Below are 19,922 nucleotides of genomic sequence, written 5' to 3' on the forward strand. Positions count from 1 at the left end.
GACCCCAGCTGAGTCCCCGTGGACGAGGGTACTTGCCAGGCTTTCGTTCCTGAGGATGGTGAGCTCGCGGACAGCATGTGCTTTGTGGCCCCTTGGGTTTCCCACACACTGCTGAATGGATCTTGAACATTGCAGTTGTCACATAGATAAAGCACAGAGCCCTGTCATGAGTTTGTCCCCCGGATGAAATCAGACAGTGCCCTTGGCATTTCTCACTGCCATCCTCTTCCCTGTTCTTGGATTCTTCTGCGGGAGTGAACTGTTCTTCAATGGCTGGGAGATGTCAGAGGGGAAGCTATGAAATGAAACCCTCACAGCTGCTGCTGCTGCTGCTGCTGCCACCTCCTCTACAGAGTATCTAAGTTCACATTTTCCCACCATAGAACCAATTGTCCTGTTTCTTGGCTATATTTCTCTCTCATTTCTTTAAGAGAGAAAGCAAGCCATACTGCAAGTTTATCGTGCCTTGATTGACCAAGACCGGCGTTTTGAACTGTGAGTTTATCTGATGTTCCCGAGGTTTCTACATCTCTGGGCAGAGCACCGCAGGAAGCTGCTGCATGGATGACAGGCGGGCCTCTCTCCTGTAAAGTAGGAGGACTTGGGAAAGGGAAGGTGTGACGGGGAGCCAACATGCTGCTCGGACCACAGGCACATGCTGGACAGCTCTCAGGAAGATCACTCGTGTGGGGAGGGCTTGTACAGAGGTGTGCATCTGGAATGATCCCTGTAAAAGGGCTGCCTACTCCTAGAAAACTGTGTGTCTGCCCCCCGGGGTTTGGGTAGACCAGTTGAAACTCAGGGTGCTAGTCCGTGGGTCACAGATGAGAAAATAAACGTATTTTATTTAAATACGTTTTTAATACATGTATTTAAAGAAATATCTAATGATGAATTTATTTTATGTAAATAAATATTTAATTAATGTAACTAAGTTACACAAGTACTTAATAAATTTAATTTAAATAAATGTTTAATAAATAGGCCGGGCACGGTGGCTCATGCCTGTAATGCAAGCACTTTGGGAGGCTGAAGCAGGCGGATCACCTAAGATCAGCTGTTCAAGACCAGCCTGGCCAACATGGTGAAACCCCATCTGTAATTAAAAAAAAACAAACAAACATAAAAGTTAGCCAGACGTAGTGGTGCATGCCTGCAGTCCCAGCTAATTGGGAGGCTGAGGCAGGAGAATTGCTTGAACCCAGGAGGTGGAGGTTGCAGTAAGCCGACATCGTACCGTTGCATTCCAGCCTGGGCAACAGAGTGAGACTCCATCTCAAAAAAAAAAATTGTAATAAATACATTTATTTAAATAAATGATAAATGGGGCATGCAATGGAGCAGCAGGTTTGGGTCTGTCAGTTGCAAAACAGTGTTCTTGGGCTCATGAACCGCTGAAGTGGGGGAGTGGTGTACTCCTGTAACAGGAGCTCATTAATTGGAAAACAGAGGAAGTCAGCTTTTGCCTTTTGTTTCATTTTTGTAAACTGTATTTACTGTAAGTTTTGTCCCCCTTTGCTGGCACAAATCATTGTTGCAGATGACATTCCTTCTACCTATTGATCCAATAATTTTAGCTTAAAAAAGACCTTAAGGCTGGTCTCAGTGGCTCACGTCTATAATCCCAGCGCTTTGGGAGGCCAAGGCAGGAGGATTGCTTGAGCCCTGAAGTTCAAGACCAGCTGGGCAATGTAGCAAGATCCTGTCTCTACAAAAAAATTTTTTTAAATTAGCCAGACGTGGTGGCACACATCTGTGGTCCCAGCTCCTTGGGAGGCTCAGGTGGGAGAATCACTTGGGCTTGGGAGATTGAGGCTGCAGTGAGCTGAGACTGTGCTATTGCACTCCAGCCTGGGTGACAGAGCGAGACCACATCAAATGAAAAAAAAAAAGACTTTAGGTCACAAACCTAAGCCACTGATGTTGTTACTCATTTGTGCATAAAGTTAGCACAAAGATGACAAAGCCTTTTGTGTCTATGCTAAATATATTGTCTAAAATCACTCCTTAGATGTGTTTGGCTTTTGTCTTTTGACTGACAGGACTCTGCAGGGGTGTGTGCGTGTGAGTGGAAAAACTCAAACTATGTCTCCTCTGCTCTCACACCACACAACAACAGTCAACACAGGAGACTTCTGTGACTAAATTTGTGGAGGCTTTCCTCACACACCAAGCAGCACTTATCAGCTGGGTGTCCTTGAATTCATTTCCGACACTGTCCGCTGGGAGGTAGCCTCAGATCCTACAGGTGGAGGGCTCAGTCCCCAAGATAGTCCTCCTCCACCTGCACCAGTCACAAGTGTAGATCTCCGGAACTTCTGACCAACTGGCTTCAATGAAGTTGGGGTTCCCACCATCACTTTTTGGGTTTGATTAATTTGCTAGAGCAGTTTACAGGACTTGGAGAAACACTTATGTTTACCAGTTTATCACAAAAGATATGTTAACAGAAAAACCAAACTCTGTAAAATACCTTAAAGAGGTTTCTTCTGAGCCAGTAGGAGTGACCATAGTCTGAGAAAGCACAAACCCAAGAAGCTGTGAGTAAATGGCCTGAGGTGGTCAGATTACAATTAGGGTTGATACTGTTGCCATTGCGTCTGGCTGGGGCCGTCATTGTGGGTGGTAAAGGAATTTACCAAGACAGCCGCAGGTAACGAAAGGCAGACTTATTAGAGAAAGTATGAAGGTAATGTTGCAAGGGTGCAGTGGCCAGTACAGCAGAGAAGGGGCTGTCGGGCAAGAGACAGGGGCAGGAAGGAAGTTTTACGGGTCATGCTGCTGGGGCTATGAGCAGAATGAGGTGTCTGGGAACAGGATGTCGTGCCAGCAGTTTGTCTGTGATGAGCCGTTTCTCAGAACGATTGTTCTCCCCTACCTGGGACCCCTTCCTCATTGTTACTTATCAGGACTCCACATATATACCTTTTTTTTTTTTTTTTTTTGAGACAGAGTTTCCCTCTTGTCCCCCAGGCTGGAGTGCAATGGTGCGATATCGGCTCACCACAACCTCCACCTCCTGGGTTCAAGTGATTCTCCTGCCTCTGCCTCCCAAGTAGCTGGGATTACAGGCATGTGCCACCATGCCCGGCTAATTTTGTATTTTTAGTAGAGATGGGGTTTCTCCACATTGGTCAGGCTGGTCTCAAACTTCTGACCTTAGATGATCCACCCGTTTCGGCCTCCCAAAGTGTTGGGATTACAGGCGTGAGCCACCATGCCCGGCCCTCTACATCAACATTATAAGGAGACAGGAGTTACTGGAAAAGAAATAACCCAGTATATAGAAGCTCGGCCTGAAAAGGCGGAATATCTTGAAGTGAGGGGGCTTACAAGTCATAGGTGTGTTTTAGGATTCTTTAGTTGGCAATTGGTTGAGAGAGTTAAGTTTTGTCTAAAGACTGAAAGTCACTTCAAAGGATTGCTTAAGATAAGGGGTCTGCTGTCTGCCATGTGATGCTATACCAGAGTCAGGTTAGAAAGTGAGCCACATTATACCGGGTTAATTAAAAAAAAAAATTTAAACAAATTTTTTTGTTTGTAGGGTGTGACTTAACACTCCTTTGCATGGCTTTAAGTCTTGTTTATAATTTGGTATCTTATTACCCAAAGAATCTGTTCTGTCAGGCTTATACTGTTTTAATATTAATGCTGTTCAGTTTTGCCTAAACTCTAAAAGGAAGGGGCTGTCATGACGCATGTCCCACCTCCCTTCCTGCTATGGCCAATAATTCAGTTTTTCAGGTTTCTCTGAAGTCCCTTTGGCCAAGAGGGGGCCTGTTCAGTAGGTTTGGGGCTTAGGATTTTATTCTTGGTTTACAGATATTACAAAGCGCAAGCGCACAGATGAAGAGGTGCATAGGGTGAGGTATGGGGGGACTTGGGGGTGCAGAGCTTCTCTGCCCTGCATGGGGGTGCTACCCTCCAGGAACCTCCACAGCGTTCAGCTTTCCAGAAGCTCCCTGGACCCTGCCCTTTTGGGTTTTTCTGGAGGCTGCTTTACATAGGCCTGTTTGGTTAAACCATTGGCTATTGGTGATCAACCTAACCTTCAGCCCCTCTCCCCTCCCTGAAGGTTGGGGGGTGGGACTGAATGCCCTGACCCTTGCATCATGCCTGGGGCTCTGTGGTGAGCAGCCCCCATCCTGCAGCTACCTCGGGGCTGCTGACTGTCAGTCAATTCACTAGCCTGCAAAAAGACATCCTCTGGAGACTCCATGTATTTTAGGAGGTATACGCTAGGAAACGGGGATGAAGACCAGATAAGTGTTTAGAGTGTCACCGTGTGGATGTAGAATATGCCTGGCCAGGAGGGAGGGCTTCGGTTTGCTTTTGGCATTCCATGGAGGAGACCCCTTGGGACGACCATTGCTATGCAGTTTATTTCCCTGTGCTTTGCAAGCTTGAATTAAGGAAACTGTGTGGCACTTTTCATGTTATCAGAAATACTGTTATTGTCCACATTTCTGCATACTTTGGAGAGTCTTTCCAAGGGCACTGTGGTTCATGCCTGTAATCCTGGCACTTCGGGCATCCAAGGTGAGTGGATCGCTGGAGATCAGGAGTTTGCCTGGGCAACATAGTGAGACATCATCTCTACTAAAAATACCAAAAAATTACCCCAGCATGGTAGCGTGCACCCATAATCCCAGCTGCTTGGGAGGCTGAGGCAGGAGAATTGCTTGAACCCGGGAGGCAGAGGTTGCAGTGAGCCGAGATTTACCACTGTACTTTAGCCTGGTTGATGGAGCCAGACTCTGTCTTAAAAAAAAAAAAGAAAATGTGAACAATAACAAATAGCTTTTTTTTTTTTTTTTTTTTTTTTTGAGATGGAGTCTCACTCTTTCACCCAGGCTGGAGTACACTGGCATGATCTCAGTTTACTGCAACTTCTTACTCTCAGGTTCAAGTGATTCTCCTCCCTCACCCTCCTGAGTAGCTGGGATTACAGGTGTGCACCACCATGCCCCGCTAATTTTTGCGTTTTTTTTAGTAGAGACAGGGTTTCATCATGTTGGCCAGGCTGGTCTCGAACTCCTGACCTCAGGTGATCCGCCCAACTCGGCCTCCCTAAGTGCTGGGATTACAGATGTGAGCCACTGCGCCTGGCCAACAAATAGCATGTTTGATGACATACTATCTTACCACAGCACTAGAAGCTGAGACCTGGCATCCCTAGTTGCAGCCTCAGGGGTCTGTCATGGGTTTGGTGTGGGTAATGCTGCGGATCCCTGGAGAGGAATCCTGCATCCACTGGTTTGAGTGGGGGATGTTTTTGAAGAGCCCTTTTTCCTTCAGTTTTGTGCCCCATTACTTCTTTTGACCACTTCTTTCTAGAAATTCTTTGTTCCCTTTGCTTCTATTACATGGAACTTTCCAAATTCTATTTCTCTGAAATCACATTCTATTTTCTTCCTTGCTTCCTTTTTCTCTTCTTAGCCCCAAACTATTAGATGTTCTCCAACACTTTATCCACAGAATCTGTATTTATGTTGAAAAACTCAACTCCCCTACCTGTCACCTTTATGTGAGTGGTTCTTGAAGTCACATCTGAGCCTGCACGTTCCCCCAGGCTATGGTTCCCCACCTCCAGCTACACTAAGCTGACATCCTTTGGGGCCTCAAATTAAGTGTGTTTGAAATGAAACCTGTCATTTTGTCTTGAGCCATCATTCCTATATAACTTGCCTCTTTCCCTTAATGTCACTTTCATGCTTCACGATGCCCTGCCCAAAAATTCACGTCCTCATTGACTTCTTTCTCTTCCTTTGCCTCTCGTGTCTATTTGTTTTCTGGGTCTTTCTGCCTGATCCCTAGAGCTGTTCATTCCTTCCCATGTTCACTGCTAAGATTTGGGGCTCATGTCTGTCTGATTTTATGCGCGTGGCATGGCCAGGCTGTCTTCCTGTGTCCTTGGTGTCCTGTGTGCTTGGATTTTAGAAATCGGCCTGTGGTGTTCTGATTTCCCGGAGGGCCAGCTCCAGAAGCTGGCGTTTTTGGAGTCGTCCATATACAGACTGGACTTCTCTCTCATGCTCCTACGCTCTGACCCGTCCAGCATAGCCAATGTGATTTCTCCGCAGGCCTCAGTGTTCTCTGCTTCCTGATATCATCTAGAACATGCTCTTTGTAGCCTCCTCTTTCTGTTTCCAAGTCCTCTTTGTTCTCAAGACCTGGCTTTGGTCCCCATTACCCTATAAAGAATATCTTGCTCCTGCCACATGGCACGTGGTATGCTGCTGTGACAGCAGGTCAGGTGTTGTCCTGGGGTCTGGCTATTTAATCCTTGTACTCTTGTTTAATCTTTCACAAGTGTCTGTCTTCTCCCGGAACTCTGGGTATAAACAGAACCTGGCACGCAGTCCATGTTCTAGCAATGCTTGTTGGATTGGAGTGGTGGAATTGCCATCACAGTCTTCGGTCAGAAGTTGTGTTCCTCTCGTCCGCCTTGGATTCTGGGTTAACAATCTTGTTTGTTTGTGTGTGTGTGTTTCAGCTGCAGATCCCAAGTGTGAAGGGCTTCGATTTTGCTAAGCAGCATCTGGGTCAGCACAATAAAGACGACATCTTGATTATTCATGAGCCAGCGCCACTGCCAGGACCTCTGAAGGACCATACCACGCCCTCGGAAAATGGGGATGTGCCAAGCCCCAAGTCAAAGATCCCTTCCAAGAACGTCCGTCACAGAGGAAGGTTATTATTGGGCTTTCTGTATTATTCTTTGTGGCAGAGCATGCTTCTGTTATCAGGCTGTGAGTTTCTGATGCCACAGGGGCTAATGGTGAGTGCAGCCCTGCATGTGTCTGCAGCCCGGGAGACCGATGACTTGCCCAAAGTCACACATGAGCCCAATAGTGTTTCCAAGCCACTCTCACGGGCTGTCAGAGAAGGCTGTGTGATTTCTTTCCCCACACGGTTGAAGATCATGAATCACTATCTGTGATGGTTTGAGGGTCCCCATCAGACTTGATTAGGGATTGGCCAGCTCGTGTGTATATATCCCAAGGGGAGCATGCTAGGCCCCATGGAGAGAATATCAGAAATAACATAGAAGGAGTGCACGGCACATGGTACATGCTCAGCCTGTGGGCCACTGTGTCCATGCCTGGGATGCCAGCAGCTTCTGTGACTTCATTGCTTTGTCTGCAGGTGACTTTCATCGCATCCTCCTGTGTTTGCTTTGTTTTTCTCTGGCTGCTCATGTATGTCACCTTTGTCAGGATATCACACAAGACTCTTCACTGCCTCCTCCCTGCCTCGCTCCCCTTTCCCAATTTATTTCTATTACTCCTCTCAAAGTATAGCACACGGAGAATTGCTTATTAGTTTTCCAAGCTACCTGGAAGCCGCTCCTCACCCTCTGACCCCATGAGAAGGGCTCTAGCTCTGTGAAAGAAGACAGAGTTCAGAGTCGGGTTCGTTAAGTTGACTTTCCATCATAGCACCATCAGGCTTTGGCTACTGAAGCCTCCTGTTGTCAGCCTTTCTTTGAGCTTTGGAACGCTAAATCCTGATTTCCTGCTAAGAGCAAAAGAAAGTGTGTGATCATACCAACATTTGAAACGATGTCATGATTTCTGTCTTATCGGAAAACCTACCCCAGGGGTTCTGGCCTAGTTTTAAGAATGTAATAGATGTCAGAACATGATCTTTACAAAAGAAAATGAGTTATGTAGAGAGATGCTATTTGATTATTTTGTAGGCTAAGAATAAATGGAATCATTGAAGATTATTTCTTTTTTTTTTTTTTTTTTTTTTGAGACGGAGTCTCACGCTGTTGCCCAGGCTGGAGTGCAGTGGCGCGATCTCGGCTCACTGCAAGCTCCGCCTCCCGGGTTCCCGCCATTCTCCTGCCTCAGCCTCCTGAGTAGCTGGGACTACAGGCGCCCGCCACCGTGCCCGGCTAATTTTTTGTATTTTTAGTAGAGACGGGGTTTCACTGTGGTCTCGATCTCCTGACCTTGTGATCCGCCCGCCTCGGCCTCCCAAAGTGCTGGGATTACAGGCTTGAGCCACCGCGCCCGGCCTGAAGATTATTTCATATGCAAGTAAAATTTTGCTAAGTGTTTTTTTTTTTTTTTCTTGCCTGGTAGCCTTGTCGTTGACATTTAGTCATGACAGCTCAGTGGTCTGCATGGTTAATACAATGTTTTAGCATCTTTCTGGGCACCAGAATGTCTTGGCATTCCACATTGTCATTGAAGCCAGGGAGCCTAAGGAATCGGAGCCAACTGATGAAGGAATTTTCCCTGGTGCAAGCTGGGTGCCACGATACCTTTGCTTTTTATATATAGAATCAAATCTCAGTGTAAGCACCTTCCAAAGATCTGGAGTTATTTGGGGTGACTGCAGAGCTACCCTGGCATCCTGAGGATTCTGCAGGCCTAGTCAATCCTGAACCCCAGTCCTCTTTGATCCAACTCATGCTGAACCCAGACTGCTGGTCCAGAAATGACTGGGGGCCAGGGACTGGACCTTCAGCCCTGGTAGCTGTGGGACCTTCTTCCTATCTGGCACTTACTTGTCTAGCATTTGTTGAAATGCAGCCTGCTGAGCCATTTAGTAAGCCGCATTAATCTGTCTTCAGGAGGTGACTGTGGTGTTAATGTCATCCTTGAAGACGCTGTGCTATGGAATAATTTTTTGGACTGTTCCATTTCTGCTGGTTTTGCCTGGAAGCCTGACTTCCACACATAAATTAATGTGACTTTTTCCTTTTCGTTCTTTCTTGTTTCTAATGTTTGCAATTCATTTTGTGTCTGCAGAGTTTCTCCCTCAGATGCTGACTCTACGGTCAGTGAAGAGTCCAGCGAGAGGGACGCAGGAGATAAGACACCGGGAGCCGTCAACGATGGCAGGTCCCACAGAGCCCCGCAGAGCGGTCTGTGACTCTTCTGGTTCTTCCCATTAAAAGTAGTCCCTACGAGAGTCTGAAGGCTAGGGCCTTACACTACTTCAAATGCTAAACCCTTAAAAAAAAATCTGGGAAATGGAAAATTCATCATTCCTGTGGTTTCTTAGCACCAGTTGTCACCATCTAACGTGGTATTGGTGTCTGCTTTGGGGCCAGGGATTCACTGGGGTACGTCTTAAGGTTAATAGCCTCATTTCACTCTAGAGTCCTCACCCTAGAGGTCAAGGAGGAAGCACACTGAAACCAGAGTCTCAAAAACTGCCCCCAGGATTCAGTAGCTTTCTTAGGAAGCAATTCAAGGATTCACAGCTGTCACTGTCAGAAAGTTGTTTGTTTATCATAGGCCCAAGTCCATTATGTTTAGTTCTGTTCCTAGATCTTTCTTCCAGCAGGTGGTTTAGTGTGATCAGATGGTAAACATGTTTGCTTTGGGGGTCACATACAGCTTCATAGGCCAGGTATAAGATGAACTTCACTCCTGTTCTAAAGGGTATGACTGTTGAGACTGATGCCCTGTTACAAAGTGAGACCCACAAGTCTTTAGACTTGGGAACATTTTTTTGGAGGGATAGCAAGGTAGCTTGTTTTTAGTGTAATAGGTTGTATTAAATAGATGTGCTGCTACAGCTGTTGTATTTAATGGAGGTTTATTTTTATTTAAGGATTGCATTTCAGTAATGCAGAGATAATTGGGAGGCCTCAGAATATTATTATTACTATTTTTTTTTTGAGACAGGGTCTTGCTCTGTCACAGAGGCTGGCGTGTAGTGGCACAGTCCCGGCTCACTGCAGCCTCGACCTCCCAGGCTCTGGCTATCCTCCCACCTCAGTCTTCCTAGTAGCTGGGATTACAGGCCTATGCCATCACACCTGGCTAATTTTTGTATCTTTTTGTAGAGATGGGGTTTCACCATGTTGCTCAGACTGGTCTTGAACTCCTGGACTCAAGCGATCCATCCGTCTTGCCTTCCCAAAGTGCTGGGATTATAGGCATGAGCCACCACGCCCGGCCAGGATATTATTTTTAATAGTAATTTTTTTTTTTTTTTTTGAGACAGAGTCTCGCTGTGTCACCCAGGTTGGAGTGCGGTGGCCGGATCTCAGCTCACTGCAAGCTCCGCCTCCCGGGTTCACGCCATTCTCCTGCCTCAGCCTCCCGAGTAGCTGGGACTACAGGCGCCCGCCACCTCGCCCGGCTAGTTTTTTTGTATTTTTAAGTAGAGACAGGGTTTCACTGTGTTAGCCAGGATGGTCTCGATCTCCTGACCTCGTGATCCGCCCGTCTCGGCCTCTCAAAGTGCTGGGATTACAGGCTTGAGCCACCGCGCCCGGCTTAATAGTAATTTTTATACTTATAGTATTTAGTCATACATTTCTCTGTATGGAAATGCAGTGCAGAGTGAACTGTATTCTAGAAATGAACAGACTGTAGACAGAAGCCCAGGGGCCTCTCCTCTCACTGACACGCTTGTGGCCTCACAGGTGGCTCAGGCTTCAAGGCTCCTGTGGGGCTGCACTAACCCATCCTTGTCTCCCCTCACTGACATGCTTGTGGCCTCGCAGGTGGCTCAGGCTTCAAGGCTCCTGTGGGGCTGCACCAGCCGGTCCTTGCAGTTCCTTCCAGCTCCTTCCACTTAGTTCTTTTGTAATGTTAAGGACATCCCCTTAGAAAAAGGGAAGAGTTTTTTCTTTGAATGTAGTTTTTCAAAATCTTAAAAATTATTTAGCACCATGGTAACAGACACTGCTTCTGATAGACAGGATTAGAATCTCGTTTTGGTCCTCAGAAAGAAATATTTGGTGGGGAGTGGAAAGAGCTCTGGATTTTATCAAGTTCTGTTCGTTGCTTATCTGAGAAATACTTTCAGTGCCTGCATTTAACGCCGTCTGATGGCATTACAACCAGTATATTCTAAAAGAATAACAAAAATCAAACACCACTCTCAACATAGGCTCAGAAGCCAGGTAGTAAGCATCACAGCTCTGGGACGGAGAGTTGAATGTGAAGGAGAGAAGCGAATTAGATGATTTTGTGAATATTAGAAGCTCAGATGCTGCTGTTATAATTTGAAGAGATACCAGAATCTGTACATTAGTTTCATGTTGTAGAAAGATAGTTTTCTCACTATAAATATCAGTTTACTTTTAGAACTTTGTTTACTTCTTGAAAGGTGCTATAAGATAGCTTTAATGCTGCCATGTAGGTATTTTATTGCTTGCATAGAAACTTAAATATCCTATTTTAAAATATTCTGAGTTTTTCTCCTCGCTTTCCGTTATTTTATTTTTTAAAACTTTTTGCTTTTTGAGACAGAGTCTCTTCCTGTTGCCTAGGCTGTAGGGCAGTGGCGTGATCTTGGCTCACTGCAACCTCTGCCTCCCAGGCTCAAGTGATTCTCATGACTCAGCCTCCCGAGTAGCTGGGATTATAGACGTATACCACCACACCTGGCCAATTTTTGTATTTTTAGTAGAGACAGGGTGTCCTCATGTTGGCCAGGCTGGTCTTGAACTCCCGGCCTCATGTGATCTGCCTGCCTTGGCCTCCCAAAGTGCTGGGATTACAGGCGTGAGCCACCTGTCCGGCCTATTTTACAATTCACATAAAAATCTTGCTTTTGTTGAAAGTCGCAATGAAGTACAAATGAATGGAGGTGGGAGTGGGGAGGGAGACTACTTGAGATCCATTCTGGAGCCCTCTTCCATGTCGCTGTGGGACCAGCATTCCCTTTCACTCCTGCGGGTGGCACAGCTACCTGCCCTCTTTAGGCTTCTTGGCAAGGCTGTTGATGACTGTCCCAGGTCATGTGGCGTATTAAGGACCCACCTTGCAATGGAAGCTGAGAGAAGACTGTTGTTTCAGTTTTGGTAAATTGGAGGTTGTGCTTTATTCCTTTTCCAGCTGAGTGTTTTTGGAAGGTGACTAGGCCCTGACACATACCCTCATGGCCATCCATGAACCCTTAAAAGATTATTTACTCAAACGTCACTGTGTTCACAGCCATTGCAGCTTTAAAATAACTCATCATAACCACTGGCTGCCCTTAGTGAAGATGGGAAGGGAGAGATGAGGTAGGAGATGGGCTGCCATTGCTGCGTCTGTGCATGATTGTAGTTTTTCTCTTTCTCCCCTTTATCATCAGGAATATACCAAGTAGGTAAGCGTTGCAAAATACTCAGCATTCTTTTATGCTCTCCTTAGATTGCACGTGTGCAAGTGTGTGATTTTTAAGTAGTTAAAACTTTGTTCATCTGAATCCCACAAATTCCAAATTCTAGAATTGCACATGCAGACCAAGCTGGCACTGACGTTTGCATGTGCTAAGGAGCTTGCAGTGCTCGCTTCAGCAGCATATAGACTAAAATTGAAACGCAACAAATATGAGCGTGGCCCCTGTGCAAGGATGACATGCGTATTTGGGAAGCATTCCATATTTTTAAAAAATTAAAGCGTTTTCAAAATAGTTTAAATGAGATTGAGTACATAAAACAATGAAGGTTTTCAAGTAATTTTGGAGTACCATACCATTTATAAAATGATTGAGATCATAAAGTATAATTCTCATCTTTTCATGAAGGCAGATTCTCAGAGATCTTTTCAAGGTAAAATTTTATAAACATAGTGGAGATGACCGCAGTCATTGAGTCATCCATTTAGCAAATGCTTGCTAAGTGCCTGTGGTGTGTCAGGTGTTGGTGATGCAGTGACGATGAGATAAACGTGATTGCTGTCACACAGGATATTAACGTGGGTTGCACACATTAGTAAAGATGCAGTTTTCTAGCCTGGGCAACATAGCGAGACTCTGCCTCTACAAAAAATAGAAAAAATTAGCCAGGCCTGGTGGTGTGTGCCTGTGGTCCCAGCTACTGAAGAGGCTGAGGTGGGAGGATCGCTTGAGTCTGGGAGGTCGAGGCTGCAGTGCTCTGTCATTGCATCACCACACTCCAGTCTGGGTGACAGAGTGAGACCCTGTCTCGAGGGGGAAAAACAAAAAAATGGTTTGACTATATTTACTTGTAGATAATGAAATAATTTCTTTAAAAATGCTCTCTTGCTCTGACATTTTAGTAATTCAGACTGAACTTTTCTCTTTCATTTTGCTTTGTTAACATTATCCTATTCCGTACAATCCTATATACTGTATTTATTTATTTATTTATTTATTTATTTTGCTTAAGTGCAGTGGCACAATCACAGCTCACTGCAGCCTTGACCTCTTGGGCTCAAGCAGTTCTCTCACCTCAGCCTCTTGAGTAGCTGGGACTACAGGAGCATACCACCCCCAGCTAATTTTTTATTTACTTTTTGTAGAGACGAGGTCTTGCCATGTTGCCCAGGCTGGTTTTGAACTCCTGGGCTCAAGCGATCCTCCTGCCTTAGCCTCTCAAGGTGCTGGGATTATAGGCATGAGCCACCATGCCCAGCCTTTTTCTTTCTTTTTAAGATTTTTATTTATATTTTAACTGATGGTAAGAAAACATATACATTTATGGTGTACAACATGATGTGTTTTTTGCTTGTATTATTTTTAGTTGGCATATAATACTTGCAAATATTTATGGGGGACATTGTGATAGTTCCATGTATGAATATACTATGTGATGATCAAATCAGGGTAATTAGCATATCTGTCACCACAGAGAAAGTTATCATTACTTTGCCTTGGGAACATTCAAAATCTGCTCTTCAAGCTAATTGAAAATATACAATAAATTATTAGAGTCACCCTACAGTGCCTATAGGTGCTCAACCCATTCCTCCTCTCTAACTGTGCACTGTTATTTTTATTTTTTTGAGATGCAGTCTCATTCTGTTGCCCAGGCTGGGGTGCAGTGGTGTAGTCAGGGCTCACTGCAGCCTTGACCTCCCAGGCTCAGGTGATCATCCCTTCTCAGCCTCTTGAGTAGCTGGGCCTGCAGATGCACACCACCACGCCATGTTGCCCAGGCTGGTCTAGAACTCCTGGGCTCAAGTTACCCTCCTGCCTCAGCCTATCCAAGTGCTGGGATTCCAGGCGAGAGTCACCATGTCCAGCCTCTAGTTGTGCTTTTGCATCTGTTAACCAACCTTTGTCTCTGTCCCTCCTCTTCCCTTCCCAGCCTCAAGTTACCTTACTAGTCTACTCTCCACTTCTAGATCAACTTTCCAGCTTCCACATATGAGCGAGCACAGTGCAGTGTTTATCCTTCTGTGCCTGGCCTATTTACTTAATGTCATCCAGGCTCGTCCATATTGCTGCGGATGGCAGGATTTCATTCTTTCTTATGGCTAAATTGTGATGTTTTGATATGTGTATGCATTGTGGAATGGCTAAATCAAGCCATTTAACATATATATTACCTCATGTACTTATTTTTTGTGATAACACTTAAAATCTACTCTCTTAGCTGTTTTCAAGTATACAATATATTGTTATTAATTATAGTTACCATGAGGTACAATAGGTATCTTGACTATATAGTAAAATTTATATCATTACTTTTAAAAAATAATTGAAAAGAAAGGGGTTTTAATCCCAAGTTCCTACTTGTCTTAAGGCAGGATTCATACAGCATTAATCTCTGTGTGTCCATTGTACTTTGTACTAATCATTATTGTCCGGGGAGCTTTTTTTAGAAAAATTGTGCAATGTATAGCAATCAATAATATATAATATATATTAATATATGATATATAAGTATATAATATGTAATATATAATTACTAATATAATAGTAATATATTACTAATTATATAATATATTACATATACAGTTCTATAAATGAAAATATATAATTATAATATGTGTGATATAATTATATAATATATATGTGTGATATATATTATATGTATATGTAAAAAAAATTAAAAGCCCCTCTTTTCAGCCATGTCGAAGGACTGGGTTCTGGGCAGTATGGAAGCTGGAAGACTTTCTGCACCTCTTATTTCCTCTCCTCTGCTTGGTCCCTCAGCTGTGTAGAGTGGCCCAGGGGTCTATGCATCCCCTCCTTCTCTGGTTGCAGTCTATGAACAGTTCAGTGAGGATGAAGCAAGGGCCGTGACTACAGTGGGAGGGGGTGAGTCAGGCTCTGGACAGGAGCCCAGTCTCAGGCTGCTGCTCCAGTGGTATCCAGGCAGGGCTGACAGTCTAGTGGGGAGGGGCCTTTTTTTTTTTTTAAATGCCTGTCACCTTTGTCTCCCAGCAACCCAGAGGTCTCTGCCACCCTGGAGGAAAGTGATCCCACTTCTAGGTATCAGTAGCTTAATGGGCTACCCTCTGTGACATTTGCTGTTACTCTATAAGTCTGGGTTAGCAGGGCTAGCCTGTCTGGTGAAGCTCATGATCTCCTTTTAGGCATTATGCCTGCAACTTGAGTAGCTGCCACCGATGAATGGTGGTGCCTGGCTGTGCTTCCATTGCACAAATGCACAGATAGTCAGGTTCCTTCTGGGTGTGGGGCCAGGAAAGAAAGCTTGAGCATAGCTGGAATCCAGACAATGGTGCCCCCTGGCTAAGACAGACATCATTCATTCAGAATCAGACAAATAACTTCTCATTGCTTGGGATAATGAATGTAATTCAAATTGAGAGAGAATACAGACTTACATAGCAATGCCGTGCTTTCCTTATATGAAACATCAACTACTGCTTCTTACTGCTTTGCTCATCTATGTTTTTTACACTGAGGAGAGACCTTTGTGTTTTTCACTTATGCTTTGAAGTTTCAAATGTTAGGCTTTTGTTTAGAAGCAGTTTCTGCATGCGCTTATTCCCTCTGTCAGCCTGCTGGCCATTTGTTTGAAAGCAGCATCCAGAGGTGACTGCGGCTAATTAGACGAAAGGCATCAATTGATCTTTATCTTTTGGAGGGCAGGGGGAGGACAGGGTCTCACCCAGGCTGGAGTCACCCAGGCTGGAGTGCAGAGACATGATCTCGACTCACTGCAACCTCTACCTCCTGGGCTTAAGGGATCCTCCCACCTCAGCCTTCTGAGTGACTAGGACTACAGTTGTGTGCCATCACACCCAACTAATTTAAAAAAAAATGGTAGAGACAAGGTCTTACTGTGTTGCTCAGGCTGGTCTCAAACTTCTGGGCTTAAGCAGTCCTCCTGCCTCAGCCTCTCAAAGTGCTGGGATTACAGGCATGAGCCACTGTGCCTGGCCAGTTGACCTTCTTAAGTGTGAGTAACTAGCTCTTTCTACTCAGCCCGTCTTCATTTTTCTCTTTCTCTTTTCAAAATTAAAGTGTGTTAGGATTATCTCTACTATAAAAATAATACTTATTACAGAAAATCCTTGTTATCAAAAATAAAAGACATTGGGAAAAATCACCCATCATGTGAAGATTCAGTTTTTGTTAACATTTTTAAGTGTTTCTTTTCTGTCTTTTTTGGTGCATTTGAATTTCTTTTTTTTTTTCACAGTTCTGATTAGTTTTTAAGAAAATTATTGTGGTTAAATATACATGGCCTAAAATTTGCCATGTAACCATTTATACATGTACTCTTCACCTGTTTTTAAAGTAGGAACTAGCACCAGGCGCGGTGGCTCCCACCTGTAATCCCAGCACTTTGGGAGGCCGAGGCAGGTGGATCACTTGAGGTCAGGAGTTCAAGACCAGCCTGGCCAATATGGTGAAACCCAGTCTCTACTAAAAGTATTAATACAAAAGTTAGCTAGGCGTGGTGGCATGCACCTGTAATTCCAGCTACTTGGGAGGCTGAGGCAGGAGAATCACTCGAACCTGGGAGGTACAGGTTGCAGTAAGCCGAGATCACGCCATTGCTCTCCAGCCTAGCTGACAGAGTGAGACTCTCTCTCAAAAAAATAAAAAATAAAGTAGGAACGAATTCCCTGCAAGCAACAGGGTTTTTCTTCTCATGTGTCTTCAACTTCGTTTTCTTTCCACATCAGAACTGAAAAGCCAGAATTGGCCATTGTTAACTGGTACCTGCCTGCGTGTACCGGTCTTCTGTTTTCTCTGTAGTACGACATTGCCTTGGCAACTGAATTTGTATCACTCCGGCGAGCTCCCTCCCAGATGGTAGCAATAGTTCAGAGCTGCTATTAATGTGTTTTCTAAGAGTTCTGTGAATGGCTTATTGACTACTGAGCACCTTCAGGCTCCTTCTGTCCTACATTCTTTCTGACTGAAGATTTTGAACCACAGTTAGACGAAACACTGCAGTTTTTGACACAGTATCATCATGATTTCCTCCCATCTCTTCTCAGGGTACTTGTAGTTTTTAATGAAGTGAGAGGATACAGTATACAGCCCAGACTATTTAAGCTCAGAGAGCGAAATTGCAAGCACTCTGCTACTGCATTGGGGATGTATTTTTGGTCAGAGGCCCGTCCAAGGATTCTTTAAAGAATAATTCACAATTTTGATTATTTGCTGTTTCTTTAGATGACTCTGTGTATATGTTTTGCTTTTCCTTCTGTTCCAGGGCCACCACTGCCCAGTTCGGGAAACGAGCAGCACTCATCAGCCTCCATCTTCGAGCATGTGGACAGGATCTCCCGCCCCCCGGAGGCTAGCCGGCGGGTCCCCAGTAAGATCCAGCTCATTGCCATGCAGCCGATCCCGGCACCTCCCGTCCAGCGCCCCTCTCCAGCCGACCGAGTGGCAGAAACCAATAAAATCAACAAAGAGGTATTTGCTTTTATTTAAAAGTCTGTTAATTTAAAAACTCAGCTAGGCGTGGTGGCTCACGCCTGTAATCCCAGCACTTGGGGAGGCCAAGGCAGGCAGACCACCTGAGGTTGGGAGTTTGAGACCAACCTGGCCAACATAGTGAAACTCCATCTCTACTAAAAATACAAAATTAGCTGGGTTTGGTGGTGGGTGCCTGTAATCCTAGCTACTCAGGAGGCTGAGGCAGGAGAATCACTGGAACCCGGGAGGGGAAGGTTGCAGTGAGCTGGGATCTCGCCACTGCCACTCCAGCCTGGGTGACAGAGTGAGACTCTGTCTCAAAAGAAAAAAAAGAACAAAAAAAACCTCACACTCTGATTTGGTCAGTGTTTGAAAATGAGGGCAAGGTACAGTGTCAACTGGTTACTAAAGGCATAAGCTGCTGACAAGGGTTCTTAATGTAAAACATCACGCTTGTTGGAGATCAGATACTGTGCATGGACACTGTAGGGCACAGTGGCAGACATGCAGAAAAGTGTTAGCGTGGCCAACCAGGGGCTGCCCTCCTCAGAAAGAGCCACTTCAGCTTCTGATCCTCCTCACACTACGACCCAGTTCAGGTCTCCGTCTTTGGGGATGCCACTCTGGGGGCAGGGGGTCTCATGCCAGGGAACTTGTTTCAGTGACATTAGGTAATTATCTTCTTTGTATCTGTCAGTCCTATTTAAAGATCTCTAAAGGAGGAAAATATTTATTCTTTTCTAGTTATCAGATGTCTCTTCAAAATTGTCACTGGCCAATTTCCAAGGTTCGAGTGACTTTTTTTCCCTGCTTTGGGGGATGGTGACAAGACTCCAGTGCACCACGCAGTGCTTGAGGGTAAAGCTTGTGGGATGGCAGGGTCTCTGCTCCTCCCTGGGCTGTGCCTGTTGCCCTGTCGGTAACTCCGTGGAGCTTACAGACAGCAGGTTAAGGGTGGGTGAGAGGAGCATAGCAGGAAGGCGCTCCTAAAAGGTTTTGCTGGTCAGGCATGGTGGCTCACACCTGTAATCCCAGCACTCTGGGAGGTTGAGGCAGGTGTATCATTTCAGGTCAGGAGTTCAAGACCAGCCTGGCCACCATAGAGAAACCCCATCTCTACTAAAAGAACAAAAAATGAACTGGGCATGATGGGGCCTGCCTGTAATCCCAGCTACTCTGGAGGCTGAGGCAGGAGAATCACTTGAACTCTTGAAGTGGAGGTTGCAGTGAGCTGAGATCATGCCATTGCACTCCAGCTTGGGCAAGAGTGAGACTCTATCTCAAATAAATAAATAAAAATAAAAATAAATAAAGACTTTGCAAAGTGTGTGTCCCGGAAGCCTCCCGGGACCGCCATGGCTGTCTTTCTCTCCCTCACCCTTCCTCAGATTCAGACTGCGCTGCGGCACAAGTCTGAGATCGAGCACCATCGCAACAAGATCCGCCTGCGTGCCAAGCGCCGCGGGCACTACGAGTTCCCGGTGGTGGACGACCTGTCCTCGGGTGACACCAAGGAGCGACACCGGGTGTACCGCAGGGCGCAGATGCAGATCGACAAGATCCTGGACCCCACGGCCAGTGTGCCCTCCGTGTTCATAGAGCCCAGGAAGAGGTGGGCTGGGGTCTTGCGGCTGAGGCGGGCGTGCAGAGATGCTGTGGGGCACAGGAGCAGGACAGGAGCCCCTCTGCTACTGCAGGACCTGTGACAGAAGGACCCCATCCGTGTTCACGTGGAGCTCTCTGAAAACAGTTGAAGGGGTTCATGCACGGAAGGATGTGGAGGCCACTGGGAAGGCTTCCCCTGGCTGAGGGTCACCTTGGTGTGGGAGGCAGCGGCTTTGTTTGTTCTCTCACCTCTGCCCCTCTGCCTGCCTCGAGGCATTTCCTGGGGATTTAATCCGTCTCTTCCAATTCAGCCTGTCTACAACTGCACTCACCCTTTCCTTCCCACACCGGCCCCTTCTGTGGTGTCCTTGGCTCTTCCTCACCTCCCACTCTGTCACCTCCAATATTTTCATCTCCCAGAGCCACCCAGGCTGGTGCCCAGCAGATCTTCGTTGGTTTTCTCACAGCTGCCTGCAGGGTCTGGGGTCTTACCTTCCTCTGGTCTCCCAGACTCCCGTCCCCAACATAGATGCGTTTTCCTTAAACATGGCTCTCATGTATGTCTTTCTCTGCTCAAAGCAGAGAGGAGGCTCAAAGCAAGAGAGGTGGCTCTTGTTGCCTGCCAGGTGGGACCTGCTTCCGTCGCAGGCCAGCCCAGCCCCTCCGCTCCAGCTCTTTTCCACAGGTCAGCCACATGGACAGAACTGCCACCCAGGAGACGGCCTGCTAGCCCCTGAACATTCGCCTGCCTGCCGTTT

At 45.9% G+C, this 19,922-nt stretch overlaps 1 protein-coding gene and 1 non-coding gene across 5 annotated transcripts in view; both read left to right on the top strand.

The window, feature by feature from the left end:
* LOC105471308 (KIAA1549 ortholog) overlaps window positions 1–19,922 on the top strand; it is a 201,853-nt gene that overhangs the window by 91,106 nt on the left and 90,825 nt on the right. For all 4 annotated transcript variants that reach the window (XM_071094402.1, XM_071094401.1, XM_071094399.1 and 1 more), the window contains exons 11-14: window positions 6,497–6,693; window positions 8,766–8,881; window positions 17,351–17,556; window positions 18,948–19,171. In XM_071094402.1, coding sequence (XP_070950503.1) covers window positions 6,497–6,693; window positions 8,766–8,881; window positions 17,351–17,556; window positions 18,948–19,171 — 743 coding nt within the window. The remainder of the gene's footprint in view (window positions 1–6,496; window positions 6,694–8,765; window positions 8,882–17,350; window positions 17,557–18,947; window positions 19,172–19,922) is intronic.
* On the top strand, window positions 12,250–12,353 carry LOC112424867 (U6 spliceosomal RNA). Its single transcript, XR_003015805.2, has one exon. It is a non-coding gene; the product is annotated as a U6 spliceosomal RNA (small nuclear RNA).

This window comes from Macaca nemestrina, chromosome 4 (assembly GCF_043159975.1).
Source record: "Macaca nemestrina isolate mMacNem1 chromosome 4, mMacNem.hap1, whole genome shotgun sequence".
Lineage (NCBI taxonomy): Eukaryota > Metazoa > Chordata > Mammalia > Primates > Cercopithecidae > Macaca > Macaca nemestrina.